The sequence below is a fragment of the Mastacembelus armatus genome, chromosome 20 (genome assembly GCF_900324485.2).
Source record: "Mastacembelus armatus chromosome 20, fMasArm1.2, whole genome shotgun sequence".
Taxonomy (NCBI): domain Eukaryota; kingdom Metazoa; phylum Chordata; class Actinopteri; order Synbranchiformes; family Mastacembelidae; genus Mastacembelus; species Mastacembelus armatus.
Window position 1 is genome coordinate 4,809,807 of NC_046652.1, and position 12,926 is coordinate 4,822,732.

At 37.4% G+C, this 12,926-nt stretch overlaps 2 protein-coding genes across 2 annotated transcripts; both read left to right on the forward strand.

Moving 5' to 3' along the window:
• Positions 1-1,362: 1,362 nt before the first annotated feature.
• LOC113121665 (retinol dehydrogenase 12) lies at positions 1,363-4,885 on the forward strand. The gene is made up of 7 exons (XM_026292347.1): positions 1,363-1,454; positions 1,745-1,869; positions 2,261-2,416; positions 2,500-2,604; positions 2,973-3,182; positions 3,727-3,919; positions 4,640-4,885. The coding sequence occupies exons 1-7, from the start codon at positions 1,441-1,443 to the stop codon at positions 4,740-4,742; spliced, it is 906 nt and encodes a 301-aa protein (XP_026148132.1). The 5' UTR covers positions 1,363-1,440; the 3' UTR covers positions 4,743-4,885.
• Positions 4,886-5,556: 671 nt separating this feature from the next.
• LOC113121667 (retinol dehydrogenase 12) lies at positions 5,557-11,449 on the forward strand. The gene is made up of 7 exons (XM_026292348.1): positions 5,557-5,591; positions 6,270-6,385; positions 8,526-8,681; positions 8,880-8,984; positions 9,821-10,030; positions 10,550-10,742; positions 11,347-11,449. The coding sequence occupies exons 1-7, from the start codon at positions 5,581-5,583 to the stop codon at positions 11,447-11,449; spliced, it is 894 nt and encodes a 297-aa protein (XP_026148133.1). The 5' UTR covers positions 5,557-5,580.
• The last annotated feature ends 1,477 nt before the right edge of the window (positions 11,450-12,926 follow it).

A 12,926-nucleotide genomic window follows, 5' to 3' on the forward strand; every position in this document is an offset into this window, starting at 1 on the left:
CACATGAGAGGAGCTGGCAGCACTCATTTAGGCCTGGTTTTGGTCAGCAAGAGTATGTTTACATATGTGTGTGTGTGCATGTGTATCTTGTCTCAGTTTATGGTTGTTTGTGAAAACAGGAAGTTATGACTAGCTTTCAGATGGTTTACATGAGACCTGGCTGACCAGCCATCACAGAACTGTAGATCTAAATGATTTCAGCATTTTTTTTTTAGCTTTGCATGTGTGAGAAAACAGTCTCTTATTTGACTGGAGGTAGGAAGGGAGTCTTAAACCACTGTATTTTGCTATAGTCCTCCCTCTAGTGGTAACTGGATATTTTTAGATATAATCTGGGGTTTCATTAAAACCTGTGAGAGCAAACGCACAATCTCTCAAGGATGCACACATGCAATAAATTTGATTGTCATCCCTATCACTAAGTAGGATAAGTGCCTGAAAGAAAGCTAGGTGATAACTTAGACCTTCCTGTGGAAAGCACCAGAAAGCACAGCAATGAAGTGCTGAAATTCTAGTCCCCTCACCTGTGGAACCAGGTTTTGGATTTCATCTGCAAACTCAGCTGCACAGAACCCCTTCTGAAGAAGTGACTCTTCATTTAACAAATCTAGTTTCAATGTATTTCACAGATACTGATTTACATTCAAGACATAATGATGAGCTTATATGACCAAATAATTTAAAACAAACATGATAAAATGCATTGCATAATAAAAACTGAGGAAGCCTTGTTGTGTATGTGTCAGCCCTGTGATGGACAGTTGATCTGTCCAGGGTATATTGTCACCTCTCATTCAGTGTCAGGTGGGATCACTTCACCCCCTCACAACCCTGGATGTTGGGACATGAGGTAGATGATAAATGGATAGACATAACCAGTAATGTAGTAGTACTATGATATCACACAAGATTTATGTCTTTTACATATGACAGTATATTTTTCTTTTACTTTAACCCACATAAAATATCTGAGCATCTCCTTCTCTACAAACACCCAGATACTCTCTTATGGTAGTCTTATAGTAGAATACCAAGTAGACAACAACAAAAATACATGGCATCACAACAGCCTGTTGTGTTATATTTAATATGCTGGGTCAATATTCAAGTTCAGTTTAAAAATATTTGTATTATACAGCTGCAAGTAAATACGCAGATAGTTTCCTGTTATTCTGGCATATTGAAACACTGCAGCACATGGCATGTGACTGCTCACTAGAAACCATGTCAAGTCTGCCTAAATTGGTTAGTGCAAAGACACACTTTCAACAGAAGGGGACTTGTATCTAATTATCACCACTCCAAATAATTTTAAGAGAAAATAAGTCTCTCTCTCTATCTCTCTCATTTTTATCCTCTGTCATCTTTTCTGGACCTGAGTGTTGAGACAGCATCAGTTAAATCAGGAGTCACTGCACTTTTATATCACCAACTATAGAAATGCAAGCAGTCAGGTAAGTCTCATCTATTTCTTGGATATAAAATGTTGTTGCTTAAGATCAGTTCTGACCGATGCTAAAATTTTGCCAAGTCACCTTTAACTTCATTGTACATGATGACTGGTTTCTGGCATTCACCATTTTGTCTTAGGTGTTAAACTCAGCAAGCATCTAATATTCATATAAATTTAAACAGCATATAAACAACACTTTATCAACTTTCCTTTTCTTATAAAGTTGTATTTGATTGTGTTGACTGTAAAATTAAACGCCTTTCTTATCATTTAAACCAATCCTTATACCAGTTTTGTCAGGTCTGTGTTTGCCCCAAAGTGGTCTTCAGATGTGCATCTGGAGGGGAAGACAGCTATAGTGACAGGGGCCAATACTGGAATTGGCAAAGAGACTGCTAAAGACCTGGCTGGCAGAGGCAAGCAAGCAGATATTTAAACACAGGAGACTGTGTACCACATGATGACTTAAAGATTTTTAGTATCACTTAATTTTCTTTTCACTGTGACTCTGAGCTGCTACAGGACAAACATTTTAACAAGTTCATGCATGAAAAACAATTACAAAGAGGAGCTTTAACAAGTAAACAGTTGGATTTATGAAATTAACAATCCACAAAAGAACTGAAAACAACACTGGGTTTATTGTGACATTAGCTAAAAAAGACTATTGCCATGTGTACTGAAACTGAAACTCTTACGCAAAAATAATTGTTTAAAAGTAAGCTCAGCATCAAGGCACCAAGATCATATTTCAATGTGCACGGACATGCAAGTTCAGTCAACATTAAGGAGTATTAATTCTTGTAGGTGTGCGGGTTATTTTGGCGTGCAGAGACCTGGCAAAAGGAGAACAAGCGGCTCGAGACATTATGAGGGAGGTGAACGGAGCCAATGTAGTTGCTTGGCAACTGGACCTGGCAGACACCAAATCAATCTGCCAGTTTGCTGAGAATATCTACAACAGTGGGTGACACACATGAACTCTCGAGAGCAGGATGACCCTTTATAAAGATTGTAACGCTGGTAACAAAAGTTCTACTTTGCAGCTGAGAAGGAACTCCACTACCTGATCAACAATGCAGGCGTGGCTATTTGCCCTTATGCCATGACAGTGGATGGATATGAGCTGCAGTTTGGAGTCAATCACTTGGGTATGAGATGAAAATTTCCAGTAAAGAAAGTAGGTCTGGGGAGGTTAGTCCTGTGTCACAAGGAATTCTCAGGACCTTTTATTGATTAAGTTAAGTATCCTGACATTTTTATGTGCAGTGCACCCTTTTCACACTAGAAAAGAAGTTTCCAGTATGGACCATCAGAACAAATGATTGGTCAGTTATCAAAAGTGATCAAAAAGCAACTAGTATTTAAAGACTTTATGTAAACCTTTTTAAAGCTGATTTAAATCTATAATTATTTTTTTAACTTTAACTTTTTTATTTTGCATCCACTTTGTCTTATTTTGTTTTAGCCACAAACTCACCATCTTTCCTCTTCTTCCAACCAATTTCTCCCATTTCAGGTCATTTCTTCCTGACCTTTCTGCTACTGGACTTGCTGAAGCACTCAGCCCCATCCAGAGTCATCAATGTGTCGTCAGCAGTTCATATCATGGGCAAGATCCAATTTGATGATCTGAGTGGTGAAAAAGACTACCACCCTGTCAGGGCCTATGCACAGAGCAAGCTTGCCAACATCCTGTTTACCAGAGAGCTGGCCAAAAGGACTGAGGGTAGGGTGTGTTTTGTGACAGAAAGAGAACAAGATTAGGCACCATGTGTGTTTGCCTTCATGTCTCACTTAGTGCCCCTCTATCTGTTTGCCTATGTGTAAAAAATGGATCTCTTGCCAGTATGAGTGTCTCATGCGTCAACCACAAGCACTCTGGGCAAGAATCAGAGCATGGAGAAACACGTTTGTAGAAAATACAATTGTCTTAAAGATGCAAATCTTTATTTGACCTCTCACACTTTGTCAGTCCCATTACTATTCTGATAATATGAAGTATGTAAAGTATGATTTTTAAATTATAATCATCTATAACAATGTAATGTGATGTGAAAGTTATTGTATGGTGGATTTTCATATTGAGGCGATATATTCCAACGTACACCATGAAGTCTGTGCTTTACTGTGTTTGTTAGGGATGTTAGGGATTTTCTTTATTCCATTTTTAACAAAACAGTTTAGTGGTGGGATAGACAAGTCCAGGTAGGAGAAGCTACCATCCACATCAACTCATGTTAAAGAAAGTAAATGCACCTCTTTCCTCTTAGCTCTAGGTGTCACAGCTTACTCAGTGGACCCTGGCATGGTGAACACTGACATAACAAGACACATAAGGCGCCCTCTTGTGGGCTTATTCAAAGCCTTTGGCTTCATGCTTAAAAACCCAGCAGAGGGTGCGTACACCACCATCTACTGCACCGTCACTCCTGAAAACCAGCTGTTCACTGGAGGCTACTACAGGTCAGTTTGAAACTTTTTTGCAGTTGCAGGAATATTCATAGTAATTCATTCAAATTAGCCAAACTAATGAACAAGCCATTTGGAATGAGAACAAATATCAGGCAACATCATGTCATAGATATTTAAACAAGTGGATATCACAGTACCTGTCCAGGGTGTACCCCTGCCTTCCACCCAAAGAGAGCTGGGATAGGCTCCAGCTGATCCCTGTGACCCTGGTTAAGGAATAAGCAGGTATAGATAATGGATGGATGGATGGATGGATGGATGGATGGATGGATGGATGGATGGATGGATGGATGGATGGATGGATGGATGGATATCATAGTTTCTTTAAGTGTGTAAGAAATTGTAGTTATAAAAATAAATTCACCAAATCCTCATATCAGTTCATCTCAGTTCATCTAATAATTCTAATATTTACTACTAGCAAAGCACTTTTCATCGCTACTGTACACACCCAAAATGTGCCAGATATGTCAGAGACAATCAGAATATTGACAACAAAGCTTAAAGACAAAGTGTTTGCATAAAATGTACTTCAGCTTTTTTAACAACAATGCATAATGAAATGTCATTCATTTTTATTTAGCTCATTAGTTCTGGACCAGTCACAACCAAGGAGGATTATCTAAAGTAAAGGATGAAAAGGAACGCAGACATTTTGACACTTTAGACAACTAAAAGCATACATGTGTCTTTCCTGTCCTTTCTTCACAGGGACTGTGCCAGTGCAAAGACATGCAGAGCCGGTCAGGATGACAGCACTGCCTTAAAGCTGTGGGCTGTGAGCTGTCACCTGTTAGGCATCCGCTGGAGATAAACTTACAGACATGATTATGCTCTCCTACATGTTATCCAGCAATATTATTACGCTCCTACATTGATATCCTTAATCCAAGAAAGGTTATGCTGAGTGCTGAAAATGTAATGTATATGTGTGATGTAATAGTGTAAGTCATCAGAGAGGAGACACAACAGGGTCTGATCTATTAGTTTTAAGACTTTCATTGGTACAAATAGTATCTTGAAAGCTGCCATGGAAAATGGTTACATGGCTAATAAAAAAAATCACTGATATTTCAAACTGCTTTTGTGTTTTGTGGTCTGACAACATGCAACAATGGTTTAGCTCATAACAAAGCTCATGAAGGAACCACTTGATATTTGGTAAAATTATGATGTGTTTCTCATCCAATGTGACTTAGGAGTACTGTTACAATATTTAAACCACTTCTTGTCATGGTCTAGTAGTTAAGCATTTATTTGAAAATTTTGGATTTGCATGTTGTTTTAAATGCTTTTGGATATGACATATAGCCTGCTTCAATGGTTAAAAAACTCACTTATTTTGTCTGGTTTCAGACAAGTCAAGGATTTTGCATCACTGTCCTGGGCCAGTTCAGCCTGTAGACCTTGAGTCTCTCTAACAGCAGGCGGCAGTAGAGCCTTCTGTTCCCTGTCCTGTAACTTGTGAATCAGTAATGCGTCAGCTCACCCTTGATTGGCCCACCCGTGATATTGTGATGGAAATTTCAGCATGGTGGGGAGAAATGACAGGCATGAAATCCATTAATGAACTGTTGATTACATAGACTGAGGCATACTGTTCATTTCTTCTCACTGTTCCTGAGGTGGAAATTCGTTTTTCTTGGGGAAAAATGTCCTGCAGGTAAGAAACACACACAACACACATGGCAAAGGGTAGGTGGCTGGCTCCGTAAATAACAGAAATGTGAAAAATTTAAAGGTGATTACACTACACTGTAACACCAGATTAGGCTGATTATACCAAGATTAGGCCGATTGTTTATCAATTATTTATGTAGAGTCATTGCAAAATTGTTTAATTTACTAACTGATTACCGTTTTTTGGTCAGGTGGATATATTACACTATGTTTGAAATTAAGATTATCTTTCATTCTTGCAAAAAAAAAAAAAACAACATTTTCATATCATTATAAAAAGCAGTTTTGTAAATAATATAATCACCTGGAATATGTATCTACAGTATATAGTAAACAACATTACAACTACTTAAATGTAGCAGAAAAGTGTAAATGTTTTACAGTCACATGAAGATATGAATCATGATTATCATGAGTGATTCATCTTGCTCTTTGAGTATTTCCAGATTTTTTTATTTATATGGAAAATTCCAGAAATGACACTGGAATATACATATAAACAGATCAAACAGATTATAGACAACAGTTGCAATGGGGATTGGAAAATAATGAGAACTACTAGTTTTATCAACACACTGTGTGTTGTTTGTGAGTCATAGTTTTCTCTTTTATCATCCTTTTACTATGTTTTTTTGTTGTTGTTGTTGTGTGTCTTCTTTAGGAGTGTGTGCTGTAACCATTGGTCATCTGAAGAGAGATTGGATGGGAAAACAGTCATCATCACTGGAGCCAACACTGGTATTGGCAAAGAAACAGCCAGAGACCTGGCAAGAAGAGGTACTGAACTGTCTCCACCTGATTCTGCCTATTTCTAGCTCAGTCACATTAAAAAGAAGCTGCAATTTTGTTTTTCCATTTTGACTCTACTGTTGGATCATTTTTTCACAAACCTTCAGACTGTGACACATTCCACTGCTCAAGTATTAAGGGCTTGGATGGTTTAAAGCCATAAAGCGTGACCGTTAACTGCGTCCTCTGTCCCCAGACTAACACTGTATAATGAGGTTTAATCCTACTGGCTTATTCAGTGTGATTATATACATATGTTTTATATCATGCATATCAGGCTGTATTAATGATTTTTATTACTGCAGCACACGTTTGACCTATTCTAAGACAACAGGAAATGGTAAAGAGATTTGAGACTGTGATCCAAAAAGAGTGCTTCTTTTACCATTTCACTAATTCACGTGACAGACAAGCAGACAAGGCATCAAAAGGACACAGGGAGTGTTGTGAAGGTCTGATCCCTTTCTGTGCCACACAGGCAACAGAGAGATGGGAGGGTTTACCCAGTAGTGCATATATGGATCAGCAGACCAACAGACTCACACAACACAATAATACAAAAACTGGTTCTGCCTATTTGATTCAGTTTGTTAGCTCACTACGCTTGAATGGTTCAGCAGGTCATCTACCTCCTCTTTTTGATTTTGCACATGTTCAAAAACATGCCTTTTAATGAAATGACACAATTTTAACACGTTTTTTTAAAAATATTATGTAAACATTACAGGCTAATTGTAATAAATATTCAAAGTGAGGAAAGCAACTTTAGAAATAAAAAAAATGATTTTTCAGTACCAAAGGACAATCAAACACAACACAGTACTCTTTGCTTCAAGAAAACATCTGTCAAATTATGGTTTCACCTTCCACCAAATTATATTATATTACATAATAATCTAATGACACAATTACATAATTATCCAGAGGAGAAGGCAGTTGCTTGGAGCACTGCATCCTACTGATCACACTGAGTCAGTTTTTAAAGTATAATTGTTGAGGGAGAATGACTTTATTTAATCTAAATATAAAGAATAAGATCAGGCTTGACTTCAGTAATTATTTGAATTTTGTGTATATTACATGCTGGTATTATTTATACATGAACTGTTAAATCATCTGCTTGTTTAATCTTTGACTTATATAACCCTTCGTTCTCAGTGGCTCTTTACCTGAATGCACTTTCACTACCAGGGAAATATGGGAAAAATTGGAGCAGAAAGGGAAAGCGAAAGACAATATGATAGGATACAGATGTTACACTCCTGATGAATGGCTCTTTTTACCATAACTGGGGGAGTTGTCTGCAGGTGAAATAGAATTTGTGTGAATATATCAAAGCCCTTCTCTGGGACTTTTAAGGAGAATGTATTGTAATTTGCATCAGAGGTGAAAGAGAGATTCTTGTGTTCGTGTCACCTATGGAGGTGGATAAATGAGATACTGTATCAGAGTGTGGAAAACAAACTATCATCAAAACTACAAACAGCAATTGAAGTACTTCCTTCATAAATAATGTTCTATATGCCTGCAGATTAGCAAATTAACTGTAAAATAGCTACCTATTCTCTTGTCTTTTGTTATGACATAAAATTGAAATTTAGAGCCCTGACTGAAAGAAAATACCCTATTTACTTGCTCATATGAACCAGGAGTTCACATGAGCTAAACCCAGCAGGCACTGAAGGAAAAGAAAAGGCGCATGTTGCCAGCCTATACACAGTTACTAGTAGAAATGTGGGCTTTTCTGTTCATCTGTCCATGTTTACACAGGGAGCAGGTCACCATTCAAGGGGGCAGCCATGTTGTGCCACCATGTTTCTACAGTAGCCCAGAATGGACAAACCAAACTGACTCCAGATAGGGAATTGTGTTTTGTTTTAAAAGTGATGGCCACTGTACCTTACCTCACACCTGGAGATGTAAGGGGTATGATGTGCGAAAGGTACTCAGAAAGTTGCATTGTTCAATATCACTACTAGATGCACATTTCACCTTTAAAGCTAGAATGTTATTGTTACAAAGGGATGCTACCATTTGTTTAAAAAATGCAACCAAAGTCAATTACACGTTAATAATTTAGTAACAATAGTATCAGACAAACTACTAATTCATTGCTTTTATTTACCAGGTGCACGCATTGTCATGGCATGCAGAGACCTGGAGAGGGCAGAAGAGGCACAGGCCGACATTTTGGAAGACACAGGAAATGAGAATGTGGTCATCAGGAAACTGGATCTGTCTGACACCCAATCCATCAGAGCATTTGCTGAACTCATCAACAAGGGTGGGTAAGAAAACAGTAACATCTTCACTTGTGCAGATTTTTTCCCTTACACAGCCATGGAAAGATAAGTGATAGATAATGGATGGATGGATTATACAATCCATTTACTGTATTTCAATTATTAAAGCTAAGGTATGTCTGGGAATGCTTTCTAACTCTTCCTTATCTTTATGTGCTTGTGCTTTTTGTGCTTTTCAGAGGAGAAACAAGTGAATATTCTGATAAACAATGCAGGTGTGATGATGTGCCCTTACTCCAAGACTGCTGATGGGTTTGAAATGCAGTTAGGAGTCAATCATTTGGGTAAGCAATACTGAAAGCTATTAGGACTCTACACTTGGATTTGAAATATCAAGGTCATATATAAAGAAGCAGTGTTTGCAGATATGGTTGAGTAGTAGTAGTAGTAGTAGTAGTAATATAGTGGGATACAGAAAACTCTCTAACATTACATAAACCAGAATACATGGCTATACTAAAAAAACAACCTTGTGTGACTCAAGCACCTGAGTTGTAATGCAAAAAGACTCAGCAGTAGTATTGTGTATGCTATTAAATCTCCATAAGAAATAAATGAGCAGCAGCTTCCAAAGTTAATAATAAACTATTGCATGTTACCTCAAATTTGAGATTATAGAAAGCCAAACAAATATGCCAATGAAAGCATTTGCTACTAAAAGCATACTTTCTTCTCTGCTTCTTCTTTGCTAAAATTATCAGTAAATGTACTGATTTTGAGCTGAATACTCCATAATATATTTTAAAAACTGTGTTTTTATTGGCACTCTAATTATATCACAGGATGGATTTTCAGACATCCCAAGGTGCATAAATTGATAAGGCAAGGCAAGGCAAGGCAAATTTATTTGTATAGCACCATTCATACACTACGCAATTCAAAATGCTTTATAAGGCATATAATTACATTATAAGCATTGGAAAGAGCATCTAAAAACAAAGACATTTAACATAAAGTAAATTTAAATCAAATAAAATAAATTAAAATAAGACATAAAAACACAGACGGAAAACAAGGATGAACAATTATTAAATTGTTAACAGAGATAACAGAGTGGTGTATTGTTTGTTAGGTAACATGACACAGATCTTTAATGTGAGCGTATTGTGACTTTTCTCAGGTCACTTCCTCTTGACTTACCTGCTGTTGGACCTCATTAAGCATTCGTCTCCAGCCCGTATTGTTGTTGTGGCTTCGGTAGCTCACACCTGGACTGGGATGCGACTTAATGACATAAACAGTGACAGAAATTATGATCCCATTAAGGCGTATGGACAAAGCAAATTGGCTAATGTCCTGTTTGCACGGTCACTAGCCAGGCTATTGCAAGGTAAGTTAAGATTGTCATATTTTGAAGGTATTAAGGTATAAACAAGAGTACATAGCAAAGGATAGCTTTGATTGGAGTGTAAATTTAATTCACATGTCTGTGCTGTAGACATGATATAGACATATTAACAACTGTGTAGCTATCGGCATGTACAAATGCAAATATGCTTTTATATAAGAACAAATTTGTATTCACTTCTCATTCTGTGGAAGTAAATAATTGTATATTAATCAGATTTTCATTAGAAATGAGCCTTTTGTTGTCTCAGCCCACTGTTCTTCCTCTTGCTTAATGGCCAAGAACTGATAGAAATTACTAATATGATATCCCTTCAGTTTAGTAGTTTTAGGGTGTAGCTGTGAAAACACATAATGGATTTTACCTCAATCAAACAGCTGATTGGTCGATAATAAGGAAGAACTAATTGAAAACAAGATCCAAATACCATGGCTAATGCAGCTGTTTTAATGTACTGTTACAACTGTGCGTGCTATATAGGTGTCTGTATACATGTTGCAGGTACAGGTGTAAGTGTGTTCTCTCTGCATCCCGGGGTGGTGCAGTCTGACCTGTGGAGGCACCAGCACCAGTGTATTCAGATGGCAGTGAAGATCTTCAGGATTTTTACCAAGACAACAGTGGAGGGGGCACAGACCACCATCTACTGTGCTGTGGAGCCAGGCCTGGAAAGTCAGACTGGAGGGTATTTCAGGTACACACAGGATGTTTCTCCTTATCAAAAAATGTCTCTTCATTTTCTTAGACCTTATTCTCTCGCAGGTAAGACACAAGGAAGAGATGTAAGCAAAAGAGAAGGAAACCTTTTAGAGACTACTTTTAGAGAAAGGAGGCATCCTTTCCCCCAAACTGCCATGTGAAGTGATGCCCATTTCACATTATAACACAGCTGGAACAGCTGTCAGTCTGCAGACTGCTAGGGCAGCAGTGTGTTGATGCCCTCCAATATGACAAAAGTTAATGTGAAATATCTGTTAAATAAATGTTTTTAAAAAGTGGAAACTATTCCTTGCTCAGATAATAAGAGTCCCTATATTTCAGGTAATAGGTGTATGGGACCTTGCATTGATTGGAACAATTTCTGGGTCAATGGAGGAACGAAAAGTGTGGACAAAAAATATGATTAAATGCATACACATTTCAGCCAACCAACAATTCACAGTGCATCTCTATGTGATGACTAATAAAACTATTAATGTATGTAGTTGAGAATTAACCACTTTCTTGTTTATTAACACACACAAGTGCAGCATTCATTGTATATATAATGTCCTTTTCCTATCCCTATGTCTGTTCAGTGACTGTGCACAGGCAAGTTGCTCAAGAACTGCTTCTAATGATGACTTGGCCCAGAAGGTCTGGGAGCTCAGCTGCAGCATGCTCAACATTACCTGGCAATGAATAGCAGAAAATTAACTGTGCAAAGAAAGACATTATGAGTTAAGTCTTCAACAGCACAAAGCACTTTTAAAAAGGGCTTAATGTTACTGCTACTGTTACTGAAAAAATGTACTGTGTGATTCATAGTATAATACAGCTTAAATGTCTTTGGATCACTTCTTTTTTATAAATGAATCTAGTGTTTTAGTCAAGTTGTTTTTATTTGTTTTATGTAACACTGTTAGTTAGCATTTAATTTCAAATAGCTTTCTGTGAAATTAAAAATAAAATAAATACGATTGGACTGTGAAAAATATGACTGGACCAACAAAATACGACTGGCCTCAGAAAAATACCAAATACTATGCTATTTTTCTGAGGTCAGTCGTATTTTATTGGACCAATCATATTTAATTAGATCAGTCGTATTTTATGGGGCCAGTCCTATTTTTTAGTTTCCAGTCATATTTAATTGGACCGGATGTATTTTTCTGAGACTAGTCGAATTCTATTGGAACAGATGTATTTATTTGGTCCAGTCCTATTTAATTGGACCAGTCATATTTTTCTGAGACCAGTTGTATTTTTCAGACTAGTCATATTTAATTGGACCTCACATATTTTTCTGAGTCGTATTTTATTGGAACAGATGTGTTATCCAGAGACCAGCACTGGAGTGTGAATTTGTAATAGTGTCTATTTTTGGATGCTAAGCAGGGCAATGCCTGGTTAGTACTTGGATGGGGGACCAACTTGAAAGACCAGGGGCAGCTATCCTCAGACACCGAGATTGTGTTAGGAAGGGCATCTGGCATAAGACTTCTGCCTAATCCACAATATGGATCAATTGATCTGCTGTGGCAAACCTGTATGGGAGTAAGCCCAAAGGGAAAGAAGATTTTGGATCTTTAGTGAACATGCTGCTTTGTCTGGTGAAGCAGTTCATTTTGTTTTGCTTTGGATGAAAATTAATTATTGTCTCTCTTACATATGCCTTAAAAACTTCAACATTCTTGGTTTACTGTTGCAGTGGGATTAGGTTTTCTCACTGATACTATACATCCAGGCATACACAAAGTATTGTGAGGCCAGTCCTGCTTTTGGTAGTACATGAAGTATCAGAAAATACCATATGTTTAATGATCAATAAAACCTGAACCACTTGTCTAAAATTATAATAAAACTCATCTGATATAACCTGCAGTTTTGCCTTTCTTTTTTTATTAGCATTAATGTGAAAAACTGTAATCACAATATTCAATTCAATTTCAATTCAATTTTTATTTGTATAGCGCCAAATCACAATACAAATCATCTCAAGGCACTTTACAAAAACTAAAACTAAAAACCCAACAATTCCCTTATGAGCAAGCACTTGGCGACAGTGGAGAGGAAAAAACTCCCTTTAACGGAAGAAAAAAAAACCTCCAGTTTGGGCGGCCATCTGCCTCGACCGGTTGGGGTGAGTGGATAGAGCAGAGAGAAAAGAACAGCAACA

What these genes read in the sequence shown, in the direction of transcription:
- LOC113121665 (XM_026292347.1), top strand. An exon ending in TGCTGAGAATATCTACAACA is followed by an intron (nt 2,417 to 2,499) that starts GTGGGTGACACA and finishes TCTACTTTGCAG; the next exon opens with CTGAGAAGGAACTCCACTAC. An exon ending in TTCACTGGAGGCTACTACAG is followed by an intron (nt 3,920 to 4,639) that starts GTCAGTTTGAAA and finishes CTTTCTTCACAG; the next exon opens with GGACTGTGCCAGTGCAAAGA.
- LOC113121667 (XM_026292348.1), top strand. An exon ending in CAGAGACCTGGCAAGAAGAG is followed by an intron (nt 6,386 to 8,525) that starts GTACTGAACTGT and finishes TTTATTTACCAG; the next exon opens with GTGCACGCATTGTCATGGCA. An exon ending in GTTAGGAGTCAATCATTTGG is followed by an intron (nt 8,985 to 9,820) that starts GTAAGCAATACT and finishes GACTTTTCTCAG; the next exon opens with GTCACTTCCTCTTGACTTAC.